Source organism: Notamacropus eugenii, chromosome 3 (genome assembly GCF_028372415.1).
Source record: "Notamacropus eugenii isolate mMacEug1 chromosome 3, mMacEug1.pri_v2, whole genome shotgun sequence".
NCBI classification, from domain to species: domain Eukaryota; kingdom Metazoa; phylum Chordata; class Mammalia; order Diprotodontia; family Macropodidae; genus Notamacropus; species Notamacropus eugenii.
In genome coordinates, this window is record NC_092874.1 from 155,942,457 (window position 1) to 155,966,846 (window position 24,390).

General features: G+C 37.5%; 1 protein-coding gene and 1 long non-coding RNA gene across 8 annotated transcripts in view; one reads left to right on the forward strand and one right to left on the reverse strand.

The window, feature by feature from the left end:
• Positions 1-13,671, reverse strand: part of MAGI2 (membrane associated guanylate kinase, WW and PDZ domain containing 2) — a 1,687,880-nt gene extending 1,674,209 nt beyond the window's left edge. For all 7 annotated transcript variants that reach the window (XM_072653189.1, XM_072653194.1, XM_072653195.1 and 4 more), the window contains exon 1: positions 12,793-13,671. In XM_072653189.1, the coding sequence (XP_072509290.1) occupies positions 12,793-13,093 (301 nt within the window). In that variant the 5' untranslated portion in view covers positions 13,094-13,671. The remainder of the gene's footprint in view (positions 1-12,792) is intronic.
• A 70-nt stretch (positions 13,672-13,741) lies between these two features.
• On the forward strand, positions 13,742-23,946 carry LOC140533460 (uncharacterized). The gene is made up of 2 exons (XR_011976927.1): positions 13,742-14,001; positions 18,923-23,946. It is a non-coding gene; the product is annotated as an uncharacterized lncRNA (long non-coding RNA).
• The last annotated feature ends 444 nt before the right edge of the window (positions 23,947-24,390 follow it).

Genomic DNA, 24,390 nt, shown 5'->3' on the forward strand with positions numbered 1-24,390 from the left:
TCTGACCCAAAATTTAACCTTCTACAAAAAATCTTTCCCAGTCCCCCTAAAGCTAGTACCTTCCCTCAGCTGATTAGCCACAATTCATCCCTTATATATCACGTATATACATGACTGTTTACATATCATCTTCTCCTTTAGACTGTGAGCTCCTTGAGAAAATACACTGCTTCCCCTTCCCGTTTACTTCATACCCATCAAACAGCACAATGTCTATCACATAGTAAGTACTTAATGAAAGCTGGTTCACTACTGCTTACTAACTGAAATATGTGTGTTTGTGTGTGTTTGTGTTGTGTGTGTGTGTATCCTTTGGTTTCTTGGAGCATGTTCAAGGTGTGTTTGGGGGGGATAGGTGTTATTTTTTCTTCTGCAGGAAATTCTCTTTAACTTCATGTGATTTTATATGTACTATAAAGTAATTATATATAATATACTAATATATTAATATATTAATATATATATTAATAAATATATATTTATATAAAGTATTTAGCAATACTGCTAAAACTTGAGATAATTACACTTGTGGACAAAGAATAAAAATTAAAATTAGGAATATGAGTTTCAACAAATTTGATATCCTACTTTATAACAAGATCTCTTGGGATTCAAAAATGTCATGTTAATTAAACTGAATTCATTGTATGAATTGCTAATTTGTCTGAGAAGAACCACTATTATACTTCTCTGTATTTTAGCTACACATTTCCAATTTAGATATTACCTTTGAGGATTTTAATATTATTACCATTATTTTAGAATTTAGAATATTTAGAATAACCAAACAGAATCGCAGAATTTTAGAACATTAAGGGACCTGAGAGACTGCCTCATTTAACCTCTTCCTTTTACAGAAGAAGCAATTAATCTAAGGAAAGCAATGTGATATAGTGTTAGGGCAGACAGTTAATAGGACCTTTTGGTTTTGGAATTAGAAGACTTGTATTAAAATTATGGGTCTTCAACTTACTACCCTGTAAAGTTAAGGTAATTTGAAGATCTTCCTTGCCCCTTAATAGGCCCATGTGACCTGCTTCGAGTTTCATTCCAGCCTACAGGTTGAATAACATGAAGCCCATGGTAGGAGGAGCTTGCTGAATGGGTGCAGCAGGAAGAGAGAGTGAGGTAGAGCTGAGGCAGAGCAGCTAGCCTGGGTGGGAGAGGAGCATTTTGCTTAAAGGAGCTTGTTTGTGGGGAGGCCTGAAGGAGGGAAGGCTTGGAGTTGGTGGCCCTCCCTCTATTGGTAATATGTACAAACTTCCTTGTTACCATGGTGAAATTGGCTTTCTGGTATCTGAATAAATATTTTGACTTGGAAGAGAACTTATATTTTGTAAATTTACCTTGGAAATATAGCATTGGTGCTACATACCCCTGTGATCTTTGGTAAGTCATTTAATCACTCTAGGCCTTCGGTTCCTCACTTGTAAAATGAGGAGGTTGGACCAGATTTCCAGTCTCCTCATAGCTCTAAAGCACTGATCCTAGGGATGTATAGGTCTTAATTTAAGTCTTTTCTGGGCCTAGTATCTAATTTTACTTTATTTTGAATATATGAACTACCATCTGCCTCAGTTTCCTCCTCTCTTGAAATCCTTCTCCACTACCAACATCCAGTTCAAATGCAACATCATTCATGAAGATTTTACTTATCACTCAAGCTAGAAATGAAACCTCCTTTCTGCATGACATAGCCCTTTTATAAACTTGTCATATTTTATATCATAATTATTTGTGTGAAAATTTTATCTTTCCAACTTGAACAGATAAACTCCCTGGAACATAAATAAAGTTTTATGGTATTTATCATTTGTCTGTAACTCAGAACCCTGCAAAATGCTTTGCATGTGGAAGGCATCTAAGTCTTTTAACTGATTTGAATGGGAGAAAATGGTTAAGTCTCAGGTATTTAGGTTTGAGTATCCATTTTAAGGGTATACATACCCTTGCTCCTATCCCTCTTGTACTTTGAGCATTTTGTTATTCACTAAGAACTTTGTGATCTCTCTTCTCTAGTAGGAGGAAGGTTGGGGGCATTAGCTTACTGACATGGGGCTGTGGACATGTGATACCTCTCCTTCATTTGTCCTTCCCTGAGCTTACATGAATAAGCATCAGAGATGTAACAGTGAAATTACAAAAGGGCCACTAGAGGTTCCACACCAGGAGTGCAAAATAGAGTCTGCCAGTTGTCACCATAGCTCAGACCTATACAGGAGTCATCCCTGAGGAGCAGCCTGCTTGATTCAAACCAGCAGTAAATTGACAGGGATACTAGGACATGCTCTGCAAGCAAAGGAACAACTCTTCCATTTGGTAATTGGACGTGGTGGGGAGGGGGGATATTTGTAGCAAGCTCTTTAAATTTGAACCCTCTTTCCACAAGGACCAAGGTGATAGAGGATACCATGCTCCCCTTTTGTAAAGTTTCTATACTTTGGGTCTTGATACATTTTCTTAGTATATATCCTTCTACAAATGCTTTTTAAATAGTTTTCTCAAGAGCAATCAAGGAAAATGAAAATAAACTAAAACTGAAACCAGTAAACATCACTGTTTATTCAGAGTAGTCAGAAAGGATTGTCTTAGGAAAAAGGTTAAAACTATCAATTGACTGTCCCTTTCCTATTACTATACACTAACTTGAAAAACTAACTCTCATCTCTTAGGGGGAAAAACGACATGGAATTTGATGATAATTGAGGGGATACCATTAAATACTGGTCAATTGTCTTTTTTATATAGAATGTGATATGCCTAACTGTCCTCAGTTTCCCTGAGCCTGACTCTTGTGCCTCATCAGAATTGAAAGGTGAGCATGAGTTCATAAAGGCTAGACTGGTAGAGTACAAGCTCATTCTACATAGTAGGAAAAGGTTGATAGTTATGAAACTTCTCTGTTAAATTCCCAATTTTATTTTTTTCTACTTATTCATAAGCTTAATTATTTTATCAAGTTTTACTGGTACTATGAAAGAATACAGAGGGCATACACATACACACATATAATACAGATATATATGTATGCATACACACAGATAATATAAAGCTTATTTGACTAGTTGCCATCATTATATATATATATATATATATATATATATATATGTATGTATGTATATATGAGTCTTATTGCCAAACAGGTAGATATTAAGAAATTATTTTTCTTAGGTCAAAACAAATCATGGAACCCTCTGCTCAAAGAAAGAGATACTGTAATCTTCAGTAGTAGACTGAGTATTCTGCCTGGTACTGAAGTTGGTATTTCTAGATGAAAGGATGTCAACCATGACAAATTTAGAAGAATTTCTGTATCATGGAGATGGAAAGAAAAATAATGATGGCTAGATAGGCTATATCTATTCATTTTATGTGTTTTTAAAATATTTCGAATATTTATATGTGCCATGAATCCAATAAAATGAGTAGACAGTTTACCAGGCTCATGTAGAAGAGGGAGTGAAAAGTACTTATTCTCCAATCAGCATAGAAAGGATCAAACCCGCTCCTGTTGTTAGGTAGTATGGCAGAAGTAATTATCTATTAGAGTAATACACATGTGGACTGGCTAGTCTCAACTGACAGATCTTCTACAAGTGTTTCATTTCATTCCAATATCCAGGAGATGAGTCTGTGATTGGGGGAGGGGAAAGAAGTGGAGAATGAGGTAGTAAAGAGGAATAGTTCACTAGGGGATGTTCACCTAGGGTAAGAAGTCCATTCATTTCACATACTCCTATTTTAAATATTCTGGTCTACGAGGTGCTACACTCACTTGTTTCTAGGCTGTTGATGGATGCATTTCAGGTGTGGTAAGGCCTTTTCAATTTTATTACCTTTGGACAAAACTCTACTTTCTCACTCTGGGTATGGCTTTCAATACTGTGATCACATTGCTTGATGGAAAATGAAAGGATATCTGCCTCCTTTTTCTCATTTAAACAATGTGGGGGTTACACTAGAAAACCTTTCAGGTCCCATCCTGATCAAAATCTGTGAAGCTATGTTCTGTGACTGTAAAAATAATACCATATTTTCTACTAATCTTGTCCCTTGAAAAGAAACAGAGAGGTACCAACATTATTTTAAAGTACAAACCTTTTTTTAAATCTTCTTATGCAGATAATGCATTAAGAAGGGTGTACTGGTAATTCCTTTAAGTATGCAATGAGTTGAGGCTGTGTTTGAATATCAAAGACACCATCTGCCAAATATCCTTTGATGACAGGTATTGTTTTTCTTGCCTCTCAACTGTGGCATTAACTCCCTTAAGGTTATAACAGCCCTCTACAACGGCCTTTCCCAAGGGAGCCCATCTTCTTTAGCTGCTATCATGTCAAGGGCTATACTAAACTATCTTTTGGGTGCTCTTTGGCTTTGGAAAGAACAAATTTCAACTAAATTCAATAAGCATTTATTAAGAGTTTACTATGTACAATGTTAGGTGATACAGTGAATGGAACACCAGCTCTGGAGTCAGGAAGCCCTGAGTTCAAATCCAACCTCAGACACTTACTAGCTGTGTGTCCCGGGGTAAGTAATTTGACTGGATTTGCCTCAATTTCCTCATCAGTATAATGATCTGGAAAAGACAACAGCAAACCACCCCAGTATCTTTGCCAAGAAAACCTCAAATAGGTATCACAAAGAGTCAGACATGACTACAACAACAAAGAAAACCAAATGTTGAAATATCTCTAATTTTTTAAACCATTTTGGTACCCTCCATGAAATAACAAAATACACATGAGTATTTACTCTGGTAACTTTGAACAAAGATTTAATATAAACAATTGAAAGTAGCATTTCTCACAAATCTCCCTAAACATAAAAGTAGAAAAGCAAAAATATAGATTACTTCCCCAAAATTTACATAATGGATATAAATTTATAAATCATCCTGCTTCATTTTCATAAGTCACTGCTTAAAATTCATGTTTCCTAGAAGAATGTCTCCTAAGGTTACACAAACATGCTTCTGATCACGGAAAATCTGCAGATCTATTTTTACTGAACTGTACTTCTTTACTTACCTATATATACTGATATAATTATGTATTCCCCTTACACTGTTCTTTTTTCCCCTCCATTGGAAAAGCAATTGGAGTAGGTAGCTAGCCACAGTGTTAACCCTCCAGCAGAAAAAGGAAAGAAATAAAAGATTATCACTAAAGAATTTTGTAAAATATACAATAGAGAATAGAATGAAGTATGGAAGGAAACACAAATACACAGGTAAACTTTAAAATAGGTCAATTTTATTATTTGCTAAAAATGAGATTATAAATAACAGAGATTAATGATTTTACACATAATTCTCTATTTTGTCCACTTTTTATGTAGAAGGGGATTTTCTTTGGTGTTTGCTATGTTTGAAATAAAAAAATGAAATCAAAAAACAGTGCTACATGTAAATGTAATTTATATCTCATTTTGAACAATTTGGTCAGCATGCATTCTTGTTGGTCTTTTCCGATGCAGTGTAAGTGTTGTGATATCAACATTGCCTTTTTCTTTTTTTCTTAGTCAACCAAAGTAGCAACTGGAGCAAAAAGTAGCAAATGAGCCATAGGAGTCAACAAATCCAACAATAGGAGCTATCTAAGCAATCACTATAACAGCAAAAAACATCCCGTAATTACTATGAAATTATTTTATTTTAATGGATCTTTGATAATAGATGTGAAAATAGAGTTTACAATCAGCAAGGTGACAAGAAAGCTGACTTACTTTTTCAAACAGAAAACTTCCCTTTGACTTCAAACATTACCACTGCAACGGAGTGAATTTCAGTATAACTCTTTAAAATTGTTCCAAACATTAGTATAAAATGTCATTTTCTGGAGGGATTTTAAATCCCCCCAAATATTATCTCTTTCACTGACTAAAATGGGTAATTTATGTATCAATAAGGATGTGAATAAATATATATAGTTTATAAAGCAGGATTCCTATGGATATTATGAATGATTACCTTCTGTGTCAAATCTTTTGCAAGTCATGTCATTAATTTTTTTATACTTTCAATTTATAGTATAAAATAAGTGGTACTTATCAGTGTGTATAGAGCCACGAAGACCTCTTCAGAGTGCCTGGCACACAACTGGATCTTAATAAATGTTTGTTGACAGTGTGATCCTGGAGAAGTAATATGACCTCACTGCACCTCAAGAAACTCTCTATTGCTATAAATTATAAATGAGCTGCCAATCTACATATATAGAGACAGTTTTCATCCTGATACCTATATCAATGGTATCACAATTCTAGACATGTTCCCTACCACCCTCCAAACATGAAAATAGTGTCAATCATATTGCCAGAAACTTTTCTCCTTGATTCTATAACACTTCACTCTCCTTTCAAACTGATTTTTCAAATGTTTGTTATTCTTAAGAAAAAATTTCAAAAATACATTCTGATTTTTTTTTTTCAATTTTAAAGTGTCATCTAGTGTTTCTGGAAAGGAAAGGACAGAAACATAAGGAAATCTACTAAACAGCAAAAAGGATACCTTAATTCCCTAAATATCTGGGAATCAATGAATTATGCCATTTGATTTCCAAAGTAACCCCCCAAAATACAGCTCTAAAATTCTCTAAAGATTTAAAATATACACAACTGGGAGCTCAAGGTTGAGATATGGTAACATTTGATTGCATCTGAGATGAGACCAAGAGATTGAATTCTTTGAGTTACTAATAGATATGCAAATTGGGGCAGCTAGGTGGTGCAGTGGATAGAGCACCAGTGCAGGAGTCAGGAGGACCTGAGCTCAAATCTCACCTTAGACACTTGACACTCATTAGCTTTGTGACCTTGAGCAAATCACCTAACCTCAATTGCCTCAGTCTAGGTCATCTCCAGTCATCCTGATGAATATCTGGTGACTGGATTCAGAGGTTCTTGGAGGAGAAGTGAGGCTGGTGACCTGCACAGCCCTCCCTCACTCAAAAAAAACCAAAAAGTCAAGTGCAAGTCATGTCATTATTTCTCTAATGGCATGGTATTCTTTGGCAATGAAGGACAAACACACACACACACAGATATGAGAATGAATTCTTCAGTTCTATAAAGTTAGGAAGATATGACCTTCAATTGATAAGATGGATAAAAGTGTTTTCAGATTAAATGAAAACCTAAGTAGCCAAGGTAGTCTCCTCTTCATATCAGCAGGGAAGCTATTGGGAGAAATTGCATTTTTGTAAGTTATAAATTGTTAAGAAAAAATATCATTTTCTTTTGGCTCACCACTTTCTCAGAAACACAACCTTCCTATTAAGTTTTCTGAACATGCTTAAATGGGTTTCTTGTTTGTTTCTTTTTAAAATTTTTTTATGTCATGTTTGTAAATAAAGACATAAATTATTTTCCAATTGTTCTTCTTCATATGAAAGTGTACTTCTAACTGAAAAGCATCCTTGTATAATGCAAATAGCTCTGGTCTTTGAATTAGGCTTAAGTCCCAAACATGCCACTAACTTCTGGGTTACTTTAGGCAAATCTCTTTCTTTCTCTGGATTTTTTTTTCTCATGAGCAAAATTAGGTGGTTAAAAAATTATCATTAAGGTCTTATTAAATTTTATATTTCTATAAACATATGGGAGTAAGGTAACAAACTGGTTCGCCCTTAAATAAAAATAATATACAGCTAAACCTAGATACTATGATGATGATAACTGACATCAATTTTGCAACTTTTAGTTGGCAAATTCATTTACATGTATGAGTTAGGTAGCATAAGTATTATCTATTTTACATATCAAGAAATGGGGGCTCAGCAATGTTAAGTGACATCTCCATGGTTACACAGCTAGTCATAAATAGAATTTAAATCCAGATGTTCTTACTGATCTCTCTCTCTCTCTCTCTCTCTCTCTCTCTCTCTCTCTCTCTCTCTCTCTCTCTCTCTCTCTCTCTCTCTTTCCTCCTCCTCCTCCTCCTCCTCCTCCTCCTCCCTTCAAATGACTTCCTCTTAGCTAAACCAAATGTCTTTTTTTTTCCAGTACCCTCCTTACTTGTATTCACCATGGCAGTGCCCCACTACTGAGCATGCTCTCCTTCCTTCCATGAGGTAAGACACACTCTTAATTCTCCTCTTCCTCACCCTGATCATTGTTCACAAGGACTGTGATGATTGAAAGTTTGTGGTGAATGATTCACTGGCAGAGGAGGGAGGGAGTTAATTCCAGAAACAAAAGGATGGTGAAAGTACTAGTTTTGTATAAAGTAGCTACCCATTACTGAAACATTCAGCATGAGGAGGGACAAATCTAAAGCCTCTACTGAGTACTTCATTCTGCTTATAGATATTATCTTTAACTATAGGATTAATTCTTCACTTAGAGAAAAAGTTTTAATTCATCTTCAAGATCAAAAAAAATCAACTATATCTTTGAATTTGACTATAACTTTAAATATGTAAATCATTTTGCATTTTCCCACTAGGAATATTATTAACCCTCAACTCTAGCTCAAAATTTGAGAAGTCTTCTAAGCTTAAAAAACTTTGCAATGCTACCATATCTTAATGACTGACATAATTGGAAAAGGATTATCAACTTTTTAGTCTGCTATTTTTAAATGAGTTTTTGAAAGCCATTGTTTAAAGCAGAAAGAATCCAAGATGAGATCTGTGGTACATTTTTGCTCCTTGAGAATTTGCATGTTTGAGTTTCAAGTCACTGAAAGGAAGATGTGCTTATACTGCATGTGCTGAAAGATCTCACATTGTAAATGTTATGAGTAGTGACTAGTACTTACATACTTCTGACTGTGATTTCATTCTAAGACTAATCTCCCTCTTTTTTTAAAAAAGGCAAATAGTTGATTAGTCCTTTCAAGATTGTGTTCCTTTAATTACTTATGTACAGGGAAAATGTACACAAATGTCATGAATAAATCATGCCAAAATAAAAGTAATATGCTCATTAACTTTGTTTCAGGATGGTAAAGATATTTTATAATCAAAGAAAGTGCCAAGTTACCAAAATATTTAATTTTGATGCACATCTCCTATTCCCATCCCCTACTTCAAAGTATCATGAGGAAAAAGTCATCTTTATTATGAGAGAGTATGTGTCTTGTTTCACCAAAAAGAAGGAATATATAAATAACTCTTTCTATAAAGGAGATCAAAATTAGACTGTTAGTAATTATGTTTCATTTTATTTCTTGGAGTCTTCAAATGAGTAATGGGTAGAATATTCCCTTTCTCTGGAACTAAGGGGGTTAGGTGAAGCTACTTCTCCTTTTTTCCCTTTTCTCCTATTTTCCATTTGTAAGTACTTCAAAAGAAAACCATGGTACATGACTATTTGTGTCACCAGGTGGTACTGGTAGCCACAGTCCAAAAAATGTAGTACAGAAGTATTCCTTGTGACTGTGTTATGAACTATAGTGTGTATGTCTATGTATCTGTGTGAGAATTCACACACACACACACACACACATACACACACACACACACACACACCATTGAATCTTATTCAAGGAATTTTCTATGAATACAATTCCTCAATAAAATGAATGAAAGTAAAAACAGTTACTTAAGAGCAAATCACTTGGGTAATGAAAATTAATTATTTTAAAAGCACAAAAGGAATAATTTACAAAAATTGGATTTGGGACAATTATATATTCCACATTTGTATTCTATGTCTGAATTGGAAATATGCCAACTTAAATTAAAAAGTGGATTTTTATGAAGTTGGCTAAATAATAATTTTAGAAATGTATGCTTTTAAGCCACATAGCAAAATGACTATCGATAGCAATATCTTAAAATTGCAATACATCCAGGGATAGCCAATGCACAACTAGATAAGAGTGAAAATTCATCAATTTTTTGAATGAATTGAAATGAAAATATTTTTCAATATATGTATTCATGTATGAACATATCATTTTGTAGTATGTAGCAAGTCATCTGGTATCTGGAAGACATACATTCAGATTCCACCTCTGATATACACTCTCTTTATAATCTTGGGAAAGTCACCTAGAACCTCTCACTGCTGGCCCCTAAGCAACTCATGAATACTAAAACTTGCACTGGAAATTTCCTTACTTGGAATGCCTTGCACTAATTAAATCAGAGATTCTGATGGAAACTAATATTCTCCTTTATTGATTAAGTAAACTCTTCTTACTCTATTCAATTTTTTTTGAAAATTATAATCATTTGAAAGTAGAGCATATTTCAAACTTCAGTTGTTATCTAAGAGTCATACTACAAAGAGAAGGTACACATTTTATTCTCAAGTTGCCAGTTCTCTCTGTGTCAAAGTACTTTCTTTGAAAAAGCAAAGAATAATGTATAAAACTATGCAAGAGTTCACAGATTTAGAGACAGAAGAGACCTCAGAGGGAATCCAGTTCAACTCTATCAATTAACAAATTGAGGAAACTGAGGCCCAGAGATGTGCAGTGGCTTGACCAGGGTTAAGTTTGCTCCCATTGTGGAATAATAAAGATCCATAAGCTTTTCTATTATCTGACAGGATTGAACAAAGAAGAATCTTGGTTAAAGCATAGACATTTTTATGAACTTTCAAAGAATCATAATAATATTATCATGATATACAACACTAAGCCACTAAGACTGAATATCATTTTATTCATGATGATTCAAAAGCCTCATCAGGCTATACAAGTGCCTTAAGTATGATACCTTGCAATTAATTATTACTCTACTAGTGAAACTCAGCAATGCTAGTTAACCAGTAATCTTCAAGAAAATGCTCATTCAACAAAATTTTCTCTATATTAACTTGTTGCTTCTATATATAAACATATATACATACATATATGACTATATACATACATATATGACTGTATATGTGTGTATATACATATATTTGATTAACATATTAAAAGCAATATCTCTTCACATTAAAAGTGATGAAGGGGTTGAAATCTTAGAAGCTATGGTTGCTGGATCTACACAGAACACAGACAAAAAAGAAAAAAATTCAAATCCTCATAGCTGAGCCCCGGGTATGCAGTTTTGGAAAGCATAAAATACTGCATTTGTATCCAACTCTGCATATAGATTCAATTCTCAGTAGGGTTGTAATTAAGTTTGTGAAGATTTTTTTTTCTATTTTTGAAAAATTCTCTTTTTAAAGCTGTCATAGAATCAGAGATCTAAAGTTTGAAGTTTCCTCAGGAGCTATCTATTCCTCAATCCTCATTTTGCAGTACAGGAAATTGAAGCACAAAGTTTAAATGACTTGCCAGGGTCACAAAGGTATTAAGCATGACATGGGATTTGAACATAGGTCTTCTGATTCTGGAGTCTGTTTTCTTTCCAGTCTATTACACTAATTGAATCCCATCCTCCCTTTCCTGCGTTAAGTTTTCCTTTTCAAGGCATTTTTTTTTTACTTGTTTATTTATACATCTAATCCTTTTGAGGACCAAAATATCTTGAATAGAGTTTTGTGGTGCCAGTCAATTGCACTTGTGAGGACAATCTCACAATCATATATGTATAAGTGGGGGTGTCTGTACATATCTCTATAAACAAAAGTAGCATCTTTAATTTATTAACAATGTAAGAATATAATATACCTCTCAAAAAATTTGCACAATCATATATATATATATATATATTCACTCCCCTATACACATGAAATGTGCAAAATTTGCCTATGAATACACATGCACACACATGTGGAAAGAATAGTCTCTATGTGAGTCTCCTTGAAGTTATTCCCTCTGCCAAACTTTTATCTCATTCCTTCCTCCTTGGGGAATCTCATTTTCCTTCAAACAGAAACAGCCAGTAAGATTACTAGAGTTCAGCTAGCACTCTCTCTCTCCTCCTCCCCCACCCCATTCCTCCTATGTTCACATCAGGGGCAAGCCCAAAGGATAAAAGCCTCCCAGAAGCTCAAAGTTGAAGGAGCCTGGGAGGTAACCAGCTGGCATTTCCATCCACTTCTCCCTAGAAACACACCCACCAATAACCCCTGCCAGGGGAAAGCCCAGCCTACTGAGGCAACTCCTCCATAACAGTTCCATTCAATGAGGAAAAAACCACTAAGCGCAGTACATTTTGATTAGATTTCCCCAGTACCAGTACCAGCTCTCTACTGCACCAGCACCCTGCGTATGTGCCCTAGTCTCATCCCTAGAAGTCAAGGTTGTTTAAATACTGCCCTGGGTTACTTGGTGCTGCACATGACGCTATCTATCCACATGACAAGACTGAAGGGGGGAGGGGGGACAGAAAAGAGGGAAAGGGGAAAAAAAAGTTACTGAGTAGCTGTCAAAGAGCCCAAAGACATCTGTTCTTTTCCTTCCTAACCGGCAACCGACTTCGGCGTCTCCAGTCCGGGTCACTGGAATATCCGCATCTCCCCAATTATCACATCTCCCTTCTCCCCAGCAAGTGTTTATTCCTCTCTGCCCCGCTGGCGGTGCCTCTGCTCCCTAAGTTCTTCCTTCCTTCCACTCTCTTTTCCCCAGATCTTAGTTCCACGCCAAGGGATGCCACTGACGCACATTCAATTTTCCCCTCACCTTCAAGACCAAGTTCATTCCACTGAAAAAAACAAAGTTGCATACCATGCCACATCCTCATCTGTACCCTAGCCTCCTCAGTCCTTAAACTACCCCAAGTGGGGCAATCTTCAAATCTTCCTTGCTTTGGCATGACTCTCTGTATCTTCCCACCCCACCGTCACACAACACACCCCCTTTTGCACACACGCACGCCCCTCCACCCTCTAGCCCCAGGGACGGAGTCTCGCTGTCCGTCACACAAATAAGAAAGCTGTGCTTACCTTGCTTGACACACTTGAGTCGGATAGGGTCCTTGCAGTGCTTGATCACTGCCAGCACATCCCTGATGGTAAGCCCCGCCACCGGGGTCTCATTCACCTCCAGCAGCAGCTCCTCCGGTACCAACTTGCTGCCGCTCTCATAGGCCACCTTGCCGGGCTTCACCTCCCCCAGGTAGGGGAACTGTCCATTCTCGGCTCCCCCCTTCAGTTCAAAGCCCAACTGGCCCTCCTGATTCCTGCCAATGACACTCTCGTGGACTTTGCTAGTCCAGTGGCTTTTCTTTTTCAAGCTTTTAGACATGGCAGTAGGGTGGTCTGCCCTGCTCCGCTCCGGTATGTAGGGCTGTCCGGGAGGTGAGAGGACGAGGAGAGAGTAGATGGGGTAAGAAGGGTAAGACTTCGCTTTCCCTCCTCTCGGCCCCACTCCCTGCTTGCTTCCCCCCTCCCCTTTTGGGGGGAAGTGTGGAATGGGAAGTGGGAAGCGGAGGGGATGACGGCTGAGGCTGGGATAAGAGAGCTTGGGGTGGTGTTTGGCGGCCGCTTGAATGACACTCAAGGCTGTGGCCCCGGCAGAGAGCAGAGCAGCGGTGGTGGCAGCAGCAGCCGGAGCAGTAGCTGCGCTGGGGAGGGAGGGAGGGAGGGAGGGGGTGGGGGTGGGGAAAGGGAAAGGGAAAGGGGGGAGGGTTGAGATACTAGGGGTCACTCGCTGCGTGTGTGTGTGTGTGTGTGTGTGTGTGTGTGTGTGTGCGCGTGTGTTTAGCTGATATCCATGGCAGCTGCTGTGAGCGTACTAGTTGTAACTGGCAGCAAGGAAGAGGGGAGGTAGGATGGAGGAGGAGGAGGAGGAGGGGAAGGAGGGTTTGTTGGATGGGGAGTAGGGGAGGGGTTCTGGGCTGCTGCTGGAGCTCCCTCCCCTCCTCAGCTTGACCCGGTAGTGAAGGCTTGGAGAAAGGCAGGCTGGGTCCGCCTGGCAGCCTACCGGAGAAGGCGGGTAGCAAGCCGAGGCAAAGGGAGAAAGAAGCGCGGCTGGCCGAGGGGAGGGGAGAGTGGACAGGAAGGACCAGAGGAGGAGAAGGGGGCCCTAGCAGCCTCCGGGCCGGCTGTCCTCCGCCGCTTGTCCCAGCTCCGCAGTGCTTATTGCCTGCTGCCCCAGGCTCCAGATGAAGAAGGAGGGAGAAAGCATCCCAGAGCATCTGCAGCCTGGGCAGGGCAAGTCCTCTGGCGTGAGATTTCTGTGGGGAAAATGCGTCCGGACTTGGTGGGGAGGGAGGTGCGCGCGGGGTGGGGGTGGGGGGGTTGGGGTGTTGACGAGAGGGAAGGCCAGAGAGAAGGGAAGGAAAGGGGGGGCAGTCAGAGAGCAGTACAGACAAGTGGCGGGAATGCCAATTCAGTATGTAGAGGAGTTGCTTATCTATCTCCTACCACGTCCCCAGAGCCAGAGACTTTAGAATTCTTTCTAGGAGGGGGGAAAAAGTTGGAGACCTCTGGGATAGTGACTGTAGCTGGTGGGAGAGGGTTAAAGCAGCTTGGAGTCCTAGTTTGCCAGCTCCGCCCCCTCCACTTTCCCCTCTGTCTGAAGTGAACCATGGTAGGTGGACTAGGGGAACAGAAGTCCCCCAAATCAGGAAGTAGGCAGGGGGATTCCACACCCCCAGCACCAAGGGCTGCCCTTATCCAGGCTTCCCACTTCTTTGGAGAAAAAAAAGCAAGAGATTGGGGGAAAGACGGGGAAGGGGGTTGTTGAAGCCATTTAAGGAGAGAGCTTAGCTATTTTAACCTGTTCATTGCTGCTGCATTTAACTAGGAGCTCAGGTTTAAAGTACGGAAAGGAAGAGAGACTTGTTCTCTAAGAGCTAAAAAGTGACTCACTGCCGAGAAAGGCTTAGATGGGAATGGAAGAATAAGGATTATTCTAGGGGATGCTACTTTCACTTTAAAACCTAAAATTTTAGTTTCTGGGAGATCGTGGTTTGTTGTTGTTTCTTTAATATAGAGCAGAAAAATTTTAATGGAATTTTTTAAACATTAGTAATACGTGCACTATTTGCAAGAGATGGAGAACCATCCAATCTGGGTTATATTTTGAAAAGGTGGGAAGAAAAAACAAACTCCTTTGGGATTGCCCAGAAGCCAGGAACAGTGTTGCAGCAAAGTCCTACGTTATCTAAAGAAGTTATGAATTTATGAAAGGAACATTCATTTTAATAATTCAATTCAGAAAACTTATGAAGCACTAATTATGGGGGAGAACTTTGTATAGTACACTTTGGAAATACAATATTTGTATCAGGTAGACTCCCAGCTCTCATGGAGGTTATATTTTAGTGGAGGGATGTGATACAAACACATGTAACTGTAACACAATGTGTTGCATTATAAGTATTCTAAGGAGTTATAAAAGCAAATTGTGATATAAAGCCCAACAAGAAAAATAGTTACCAGCAGCATATCAGGGAAAACTTCAAGGTAAGTATAGCATTTGAGCTGTGGTTTAAATAATAACTAGAAATTCAGAAGTCAAATGACTGAGATTAATGATGAGAAAAAAAATGTCCTGAGATGAGAGGCCATAAGGTACATTCAGGGAACAAAGAATAGAAGGGGTTGATAGTAATATGATCTAAGCTAGAAAAATCTGTTGGCATGAATTTATAGAGAACCTCAAACAGTAGGCAGGGGAATTAGAATATTGTTTGGGAGGTATTCACTGAAGATTTTTGAGCAGAGGAGTGATATGATGAGATGAATACATAAGAAATCTAATACAAAGAGCAGTGTGTAAAATGGATTGAAGGGAAGGAGAGTAGAAGAGGAAATACTTGTCAAGAGCCTAGATTAGTAGTCTAGACCAGCGGTGGGGAACCTGTCTCCTCGATGCCATATTTGACCCTCTAGGTTCTCAAGTGTGATCCTTTGACTGAAGCCAAACCTCACAGAAAAAAAAAATCGGATTCAGTCAAAAGGCCACACTTGAGGACCTAGAGGTCACAGGTTTCCCACCCCTGTTCTAGGCAGATAGTAATGAGGGACTGCTCTAGGTGAAGGCAACAAACAGATGTGAGCAATATTGCAAAGCTGAGATTCACTGATCATGGAAACTCAATGGAAATAAGAAATTAGGAAGATTCAAATATAAGCCTGAGGTTATGAACCTCAGAAATAGGATAAATGGTCATTTCACAGAATGACATACTTAACTCTTGACTATTGTCAGAAGTCTCAAATCTTCCTCTCTCTAAAGCTTTAATATATAGGATACCTCTCTCTTACTTTTCTTCACTAAGCTGAATCTCATTCACTCATCCTCAAAGCAGGACATCTGGAGCCTGGAGGAAGCTTTGGTTTGTAATGATTTTGAGATGGACTTTTTCCTCACCCCAGAGTTTCAGAGCCCAACTTAAGAAAGTCAAAGTTTTTTTGTACTTTAAATGACTATAAAATTAAAGTTTAAGCCACATGAAATGCAGGAGAGAGAAAATGAGAGAAACACACAGAGACAGAGAACAAGACAGAGAGAGAACAGAGACAGAGAGACCCCTGCCTCTAGGAGACTCTATTTTTCTTTTCAGGGTGCTAAATTGACTTATTTCCTAATAAAGGAAAAATCAGGGGATATTCCCTTCTTTTCTCCACTTCTAAATGCAACCACACTGATCCTGGAGAAGAAGCTTATACTTTTGATTGACCTTCTCTGGTTTGTGGCTGTCTTTGGTCAGTGGTGTAGATTTCTACCACCTTCCCCATCTTTCTACTTCAATTTTCATACTGCTCTGTCTGAGAGTGGTAGGAGAAGCAGAGTAGATCAAGAAGTAAAAGCTACATTGTAATTCCTGTAAGTTTTTGGTTATTTTCCTTTTGAAGACCAAAGCCAAGAATAAAAGCTACAAAAAGGCAAACTATAATGAGCTCTTAGTTTGCGGTGCCAATAGGACACTCAGGCAGACATGTCCACAGGCAGCCTGATGTGTAGTTATAGATCTTAGAGGAGAAAGAAATCTACACTTGGGAGTCATTAGCATGGACAAGGTGCTTGTAGGAATGTAGTGTACTTTCCTTTGGAAATGAAGAATTGTGCAACCACTAAAGCCAGGAATAAGATCAGGAACGAGTGAAGGAGAAAAATGGAAAGTGGAAAACCAAGAGTGTGTCTTGCTCATGAATTAAAGGAGGGGAGAGCATTTACTAGTGGGGCATCACGATGCTAAAACCAGTAGAAATAAAGGAAGTACTCAAAAAAGGCTATTTGAGCAGTTTCCATTAATGACTGTGGACAAAGCCCTTGATTACAAGATTTAGAGAATAAGTGTGAGGAAATAGAGGACTTGTATACTCGCAAATATTTTTCAGAAAGTTTACCACTGATGAGAAAAAAAAAAAACATGGGATAGTTAGTACCTGATTGAAATAGAAGAATCAAGGAAAAATTTGGTTTTGTTCTTGCTTGTTTGTTTTTGGAATGAGGAACATCTAAGAATGTAGGTGGATGAAATCAATCATTAGACACTAGATAAACAGTAGAGAAGGTCTTGGATAAAGGAGGAAAGAGTCATAAAGTTGAATGGACCTGGGGAAGAGCAGGGTTGAAAGTTGAGGACAAAGTCCTGTGGGCTTAAGAAAGAGAGACTGGATAGCTGGAATTGGCGAGGTCATATAATACAGGTAGATTGCAGTGTCATTCTTCAAGGTCAGAACTTAATCACAAGAATCTTAGAGGCTCATCTTGTCCTAGAATTTGAAGTGGAATTTGTAAAGTTGATGTTTTGTACTTTGCCTCTTCAGAGGTTTCTAACCAGATGTGTTATATATTGCTGTCTCCCTAATTCTAGAAACAGATCTTCTGTGTGATAGAGAGCTGATCATATGGCATAAATTCTCAGAGTTTCTGAGAACACATAGGGAGGTTAGTCCAAACATAATGTTGATAGAAAAGGGTATCCAATATGAATACTTACTTTGAGAGACAGCTAGATGGCATGGTGGATAGTGTTAAACTTGGAGGTAGAAAGAGCAGAGTTCCGGTTCTTGCTGGTTCACTTACTTGGTTTAGAAAAAGTCACTTGAGCTCTATCTGACTCGGTTACTTTATCTGAAAAAAGAGAATTACAATAATAATACTTACCCTAGAGTTAGGATGAGGAAAAATGAGGTAATATTTGTGAAATAGTTTTTAAAATCTCAAAGTGCTCTATAAATTCTAATTGTTGTTATTACCTTGAAAAGAGCACATTAGGAGAGAGACAGAGACACAGAGAGTTAAAGCACACATAGATTGTGTTCCTTCTCTGACACTTGCTGATTGTATGCCCATAGGTAAGTCACTTAAACTCTGAGCCCCAGTATCTTCAACTACAAAATGGTAATCATTAAATGGAGGTCCCACTTGAAGCTTAATAGAGGTAAGAGACATAAATTGTTTAGCAAACTTGAAATTGCTATTTAAATGCCAGTTATTCTTAGCAAAGGGAAAGACAGCGTATTAAAGATTTTTTTTTTTTTGGCTCATGTGAAATGATCTTTAAGGAAACTAAAACAAAGTTATACTTCAAAATCAAAGGCAGTATATCATCTGCCTTTGAATTAAGAACTGGATTAAAATTCCACCTGTGACATATACTGCCTGCGTGGTCTTAGAAAAGTCATTTAACTTTGCAGTGCCCCAGCCAATGCTCTAAGGCCTTAATTGGATAAAAAAAAAAATGCTTTGTAGAGAGAGTTTGCTAACCAATAGTTCCATATTCTGGTAAAATCTCAGATCTAGACTGAAAGAGGGAATTTTATGATCCTGTCAAAGGATCACTGATTTAGAATTGGAAGAAATCTTCTAGGTTATTTAATCCAACCCCCTCATTTTACAGGTGAGGTAACTGAGGTCTGGAAAAGGTAAGTAACCTGCCCAAGGTCACACAGACACAGATAGAAGCAGAATTGAAACTATTTTATCTGACTCCAGCTCTGTTGCTCTTTACATTATATTACACTGCCACATTTGTGTCCTTTTAATATATTTTGTTATTCTCTGGAAATCAGTAACCTGAGTATAATCCATTTCTCCCTGATAAAATGTCTCAGACTTTTCTGGATAATTGTTAATGAGGGGCTAATATTTTGTGTTTTTTTTGTTTGTTTTCAGTTGACTGCAAGAGAAAGCAGATCGTTAAGTAATGGATGTGAGCAGCATCTGAAACCACATTCTGACCATTATTTGAGTATACAACAGTCAATACAACTTTCCATTTGCCTTCTTTCTTGACTTCTGATCCCTGTAAATGGATTCCATCGCTAAGCACATCATGTACAAAGGACACTGTTATAAATACTGTGGGCATTAGCAAATGAAGTTAAAGGAGCTTACAAAGTAATAAAGAAGGCAAGAACAGTATGTATTGGATATGTGCCAATAGCTAACGTCCATGATAAATATTGTTAAATGCTTAAAAATGACCTCAGATACAAAAGACCAAACAACCCTGAGACATTACCTTGATTGCTTCTCAAATGCTTGCTGATGTGTTAAGAGCTCCTGTGAAGAAAACCCCAGTTAATTGGAGTATCAGTACAGGTGCAAGTGATCTGCCAGTTGATTTATTGTTAATCACCATTAGTAGCAAATGTATGTGAACATCTGTGTGTATGCTGATGTATACCCATCCATAGAAACACACAAATGAAAGACAACAGAAACAGAGATTCTCCTTATTCAATTGTTATATAATCAGCCACTTGACAACCATTTATTAGCTGTCTACCATGTGTCTGGCATTGTGTTACATACTCCATACACAAAGATAAAAGCACATAGCCCCTGCCCTCAATGAGCTTATATTACATCTGGATATAAATGTTGCAAACATATGAGCAGTAGGCAGTACTGGACAGGATCTAGGCCTAATTGCAAAAAGGCACGAATTGAGATCCAGGCTTTACTATTAATAAGTTATGTGACCTTCAGCATGTTATTTCAGATACCTGGTTCTCAGTTTCATCATATGTAAAATAATAGAGCTGAACTAGATAATTTCAGATCTAAAATTCAGTGATTCTGTGATAGCCAGAAGATAATAGCTTTACTCAATCTGGAAAAGCTATGAGGAAAATGAATCTCCAACATAATTTTGAAGACCAGAAGAAACAAAGATTGGATGCTGTGTCAGTGGTCACTCTTCAATCAATCAGAATGGTCCTACAAAGTGAAGGTACTGAAGTTCTTAAGGGATGCTACTGAAAGACTATTTATATCTAAAAATAAACAAAAGTATCTGGTATGTTATGAACCTGGGATCATTTCTTTGGATTACAATATTCTACTCCAGAAGTACTTATTAAGATGTAAATTCCTTGTGAAATACTAACCTTAATTTGAATTAACAACTAGTAAGTCTTGAGGTAATTGGACACATATTTAGGTGAGAAAAAAAGAGAAAGACAGAACCAGAGCAGGGGCCACTTCTTTTAAAAAGAAGGTCCTATATAGATATGTCTGGTCCCTCAGGGGCAGCCAGGGGGAATAAGTACCTGGAATGGAGATGGGTACATCTTTGGGTGAGGGGGAAGGACAAAGGAACAAGAAGGGGAGGTAGAAGGCAAACTCTGTGTTTGGAATCTGGGTACTGGAACTTCTTTCTATTTTCAGATTCGTATGTAAGGCAGCCTTTGTTGGCAAATATTTAAATAAGTTTTAGTGTAATGGGAGGGAGTGTGCTTTCCTAGATTGAGTGTTTGTCTTGGAGTCAGGAAGACCTGCATTCCATCCTCCCTCAGCCACTTGCTTATTAAGTAATCCTAGGCAAGTCACTAACCTCTGTGATATTTAGTTTCTTCATTTGTAAAATAAGAAAATTGTACTCCATGATCTCCAAGGTCCCTTCCAGCTCAACATTTATGATCCTATGATCAGAGTTTAGAAAGACAAATAGTAGATCCTGGTTCTTTGTACATAATAGGCCCTAATTGAGAAACTGAACTTAAAAAAATATAGTAGACAGAACACCCAAACGAGTTGTGATGCTCACTAGCCAGGGCCAGTTATAAAACCTCTCCAAATCTCAGGTTTCTTTTTGTAAAATGGGAATAATACTTGAACTAACTGCCTCACAGATTTGTGAGGAAATACTCAAATGATCTGTGACATCATTAATATGGATGTTTCCTCCAACAATGGAGATGGAAACCTATCCATGCCTATTCATCCTGTGCAACCCTTGCTCATTTCTTCCTATAAGTTCACCAGAAGTGGTCCACCCACAATGCTGGGAACCTGCCTTGCTTTCTCTATAAAAGTCCAGGATACCTATAGGAGCCTCATGGGCTTTCCATTGGGTCTTATTCATTTTCCACTAGTGACCAAGGCTTCGTCTTTTGTCATCATATATTTCATTTATGGCATCATTTGCTCCAGCTCTTTGTAATTTTTATGTTTTATGTGCTTGTGCATGCTCATACCAAATCCCTCCATGAAGGTGGGTTATAACAGCTCATGTAATATCTAAATGTTACTTTACATTATATAGCATATAGCTTATTTGATTCTTGACAAAAAATGTAAAAATAAATTTATTCAATTGTAATATATTATTGGTAAAATAACTTTTAAAAATTGTGGTCAATTGGTAGTTGAAATGGCTGTCAAAAACTCTTGAGATTATTAGTATGTTTAAGAGCCTTCACACCTCCATCACCTGTACCAAGGAAAAGTGGTGTGTATATATATATATATATATATGTATATATGTGTGTGTGTGTATGTATGTATGTATATGTATATATGCGTATATATATGTATATACATATGTGTAGCTTGTACATAACAGATGCTTAATAATTGCTTGTGTTTTTTTAACCAGCAACCCCAGCTACAGTTTCACCTTTCATGATGCCCCTAGTTAGTGCTTTCTTCCTCTTTAAAGTATTTTGTGTATACTTATCTATTTGCCAGTTGTATCTTAACCTTCCCTTTCTAGTATAATAGAACCTCTTTGAGGGAGAGGAGCTGTTTTTTTATATTTTGCTTCCTTAGGACAATGTCTTACACATGATAGGTACTAAATAAATAAATGCATGTTATATAGAATGGTCTTATATTAATATGATCATATATTCTTTTTTAAAGAGAGGACAAACTGCCTTATATTGTTGACATTGGGTTTTCAGTGAATATTCTTGTCTTTTTGAATGAAAAAATGTAAAAGAATGGTTTGGAAGGAATCAAAAGGAAATTAACATTCTACATATAATATCCGCATAGTGCTACCATATTTATGGTTCACTAACATATTATGTAAATTGGCATTATTGTAATTGAAGCTTTATACAACTATATTGAAATTACTGTATTTGCATTACAAATCACAATATTACTTAACATTTAGTTTGTACATTTTATTTGAAACTATAGGTAAGGGTCAACTTTGGGGTCTCTAAAGTTGCAGAAAAAGAGAAAAATATGTAAAAGTTTATGCAGTCATGTATTTTCAGTTTGGAAATGAATATCTAAGTGCACTGTTAAAAATACTTATGAAATATAATGTTTCAGATTATCCTTGATTCATTCTGAGGTTTTCTTTTAAGTGTGATCTTGTTCCCACTTATCCTTTAATTGCCATTTACTTGCATGATCTACCTCTAAGACTTCTGTTTCAAAGCTATTCAATACTAAACGGCATTAAGGTGTGATAAAGAGAATGACTTAGAGGTCAAAACCTTTCCTGTTGGCAAAGACAGTAGGAGACAAGCTGTCAAAATACATTTTATAAAATCTCCTAAAGTACACATTTGCAAGAGAGCCACTTAGTAAGAAATTATAACAGCTTGAGTGTGTGATCATTATAAACTCATAAATGAATGAATGTCTTCTAATAAGCAGTGTTAGGCTAGGCTTCAGACAGAGTTGGGCCTATGTAAAATCATGAAATATATGAAGTTTGCTTTCATCACCCTTCCATCTTTCTGTACTTAGTTGTTGTGTTTGTCCGTCCTTGCTGAATTCTTCACTGCCCCCTTTCAGATACCCAGTGCCTTCATACTTTTCCTTCACATACCCAGTAAAACGTTTTCTGATGATGGCCTCTATGTTTTAATATGAATTAATTTTTTTCTGTATTACCTTTCCATATATTATAATCCAAAAACAATCTTCTGTTAAAGTAATATCAGTTATCACCCAGTAGACTGGCAAATATTTATTTGTTTTGTTTCATTTCTTGGTCAGGAATCTATCTTTCTATCAGGGAATCTTATTCCTAAGCCAGCCCTGACCTGTGCAGAAATAACCATGGCAATACCTCTCCTACATCATCCCTCTTCATAAGACTTCCCCTCCTCATTTTCCTTTATCCAACAAAACTCATCTTTTTATGTAACTGACTAAACCAATCCATGTTAATATGATAGTGACGATAGTGTCTCAATGTCTTGCCCCTGTATGGTAATATATTTTCATTATAATAAATCTTTTTTTCTTGAGACAGGATCTTTCTTCAAATGAGCTCTCTGAATGCTGAGGGTTTAAAGTTTTGTAGCAAGCTGATGGAATAAATATTTTGTATGTGCGTTTTCCCTCTTGCCCACTCCCTTCAAATCACACCATAAAACACCTACCAACTGGGGTTGTTAAATGAGCTGGCATTTATAAGTGTCCTATTCCCAAAATACCATGTGAGTAGCACCATCTCCTTTCTCAAAAGCTTAAAGAACTCTGTTTCTACAGTCAGATCAAAATATGTATGAATTTATATAAATTGACTAGAGGGAGGAACTCTTGGGCCACATGCAAAAAACACAAAATGACAGCAGTGGTGGAGCAACAAAGGAGTTTTGGGACCAAGTTTTCTAGGCCTAGAGGATGAGTTCCTAGACAGTGCTAAATGCTAGGACCAATCAGGGTCAGGACCTGAGCTTTAGTAAAAGCATTAAAGGGTAAACCTGTATCTTGCCCTTCATTGGTATTATGAATTATGTGGACTGCACAGAGAAAGAGGGGGGTCAACTCTAAGTTTGGGTGGGAACATAAACACCATTGTAATACCATATGTCTGGGACACCATCTAGGGACCAGAGGTATATGGAGCTCCTTGTGAAAGGAAACCGTTTTTACTGCTGATGTGCTTTTAAGTCCTTTGCATTTTCTGTGAAGTGAAATAAAGTGTGTTATGCATTCTATATGTTGTTTGCCTGTTTTGAGAGAGGAGCTGAGGACCCTTTTTATTTTCTGCTATATTCCTAGAAATGACAACATTTCTTATGTTGTCAAGGGAAACTCTGAAGGGAGAGCACAAAGTCATTTAAATTCTAATTTTCCCCAAGGCAATTTGCCCTGAGAGGTAAATGATTTATCAGTGATTACACAACTAGGAAGAATTGGGGATGGGATTGAAATGTATGTCTACTAACTCAAATTAAGGTAATAAGTGATTAAAGAAATGTGATTTTCTATAAGATCAAAAAAAAGTGCTGTCTTTTTATCATCTCATTTTCTCTAAGGAACCTAGACTTCTAAGTTGTCTGGCTAGGGCAGCAATTTCTGCACTGGAGCCCTCAGTCTTGAGCCATGTTTTGGTAACAGTGCTTAATCATTCAAGCCCTCCATATACAACTTAACCCACA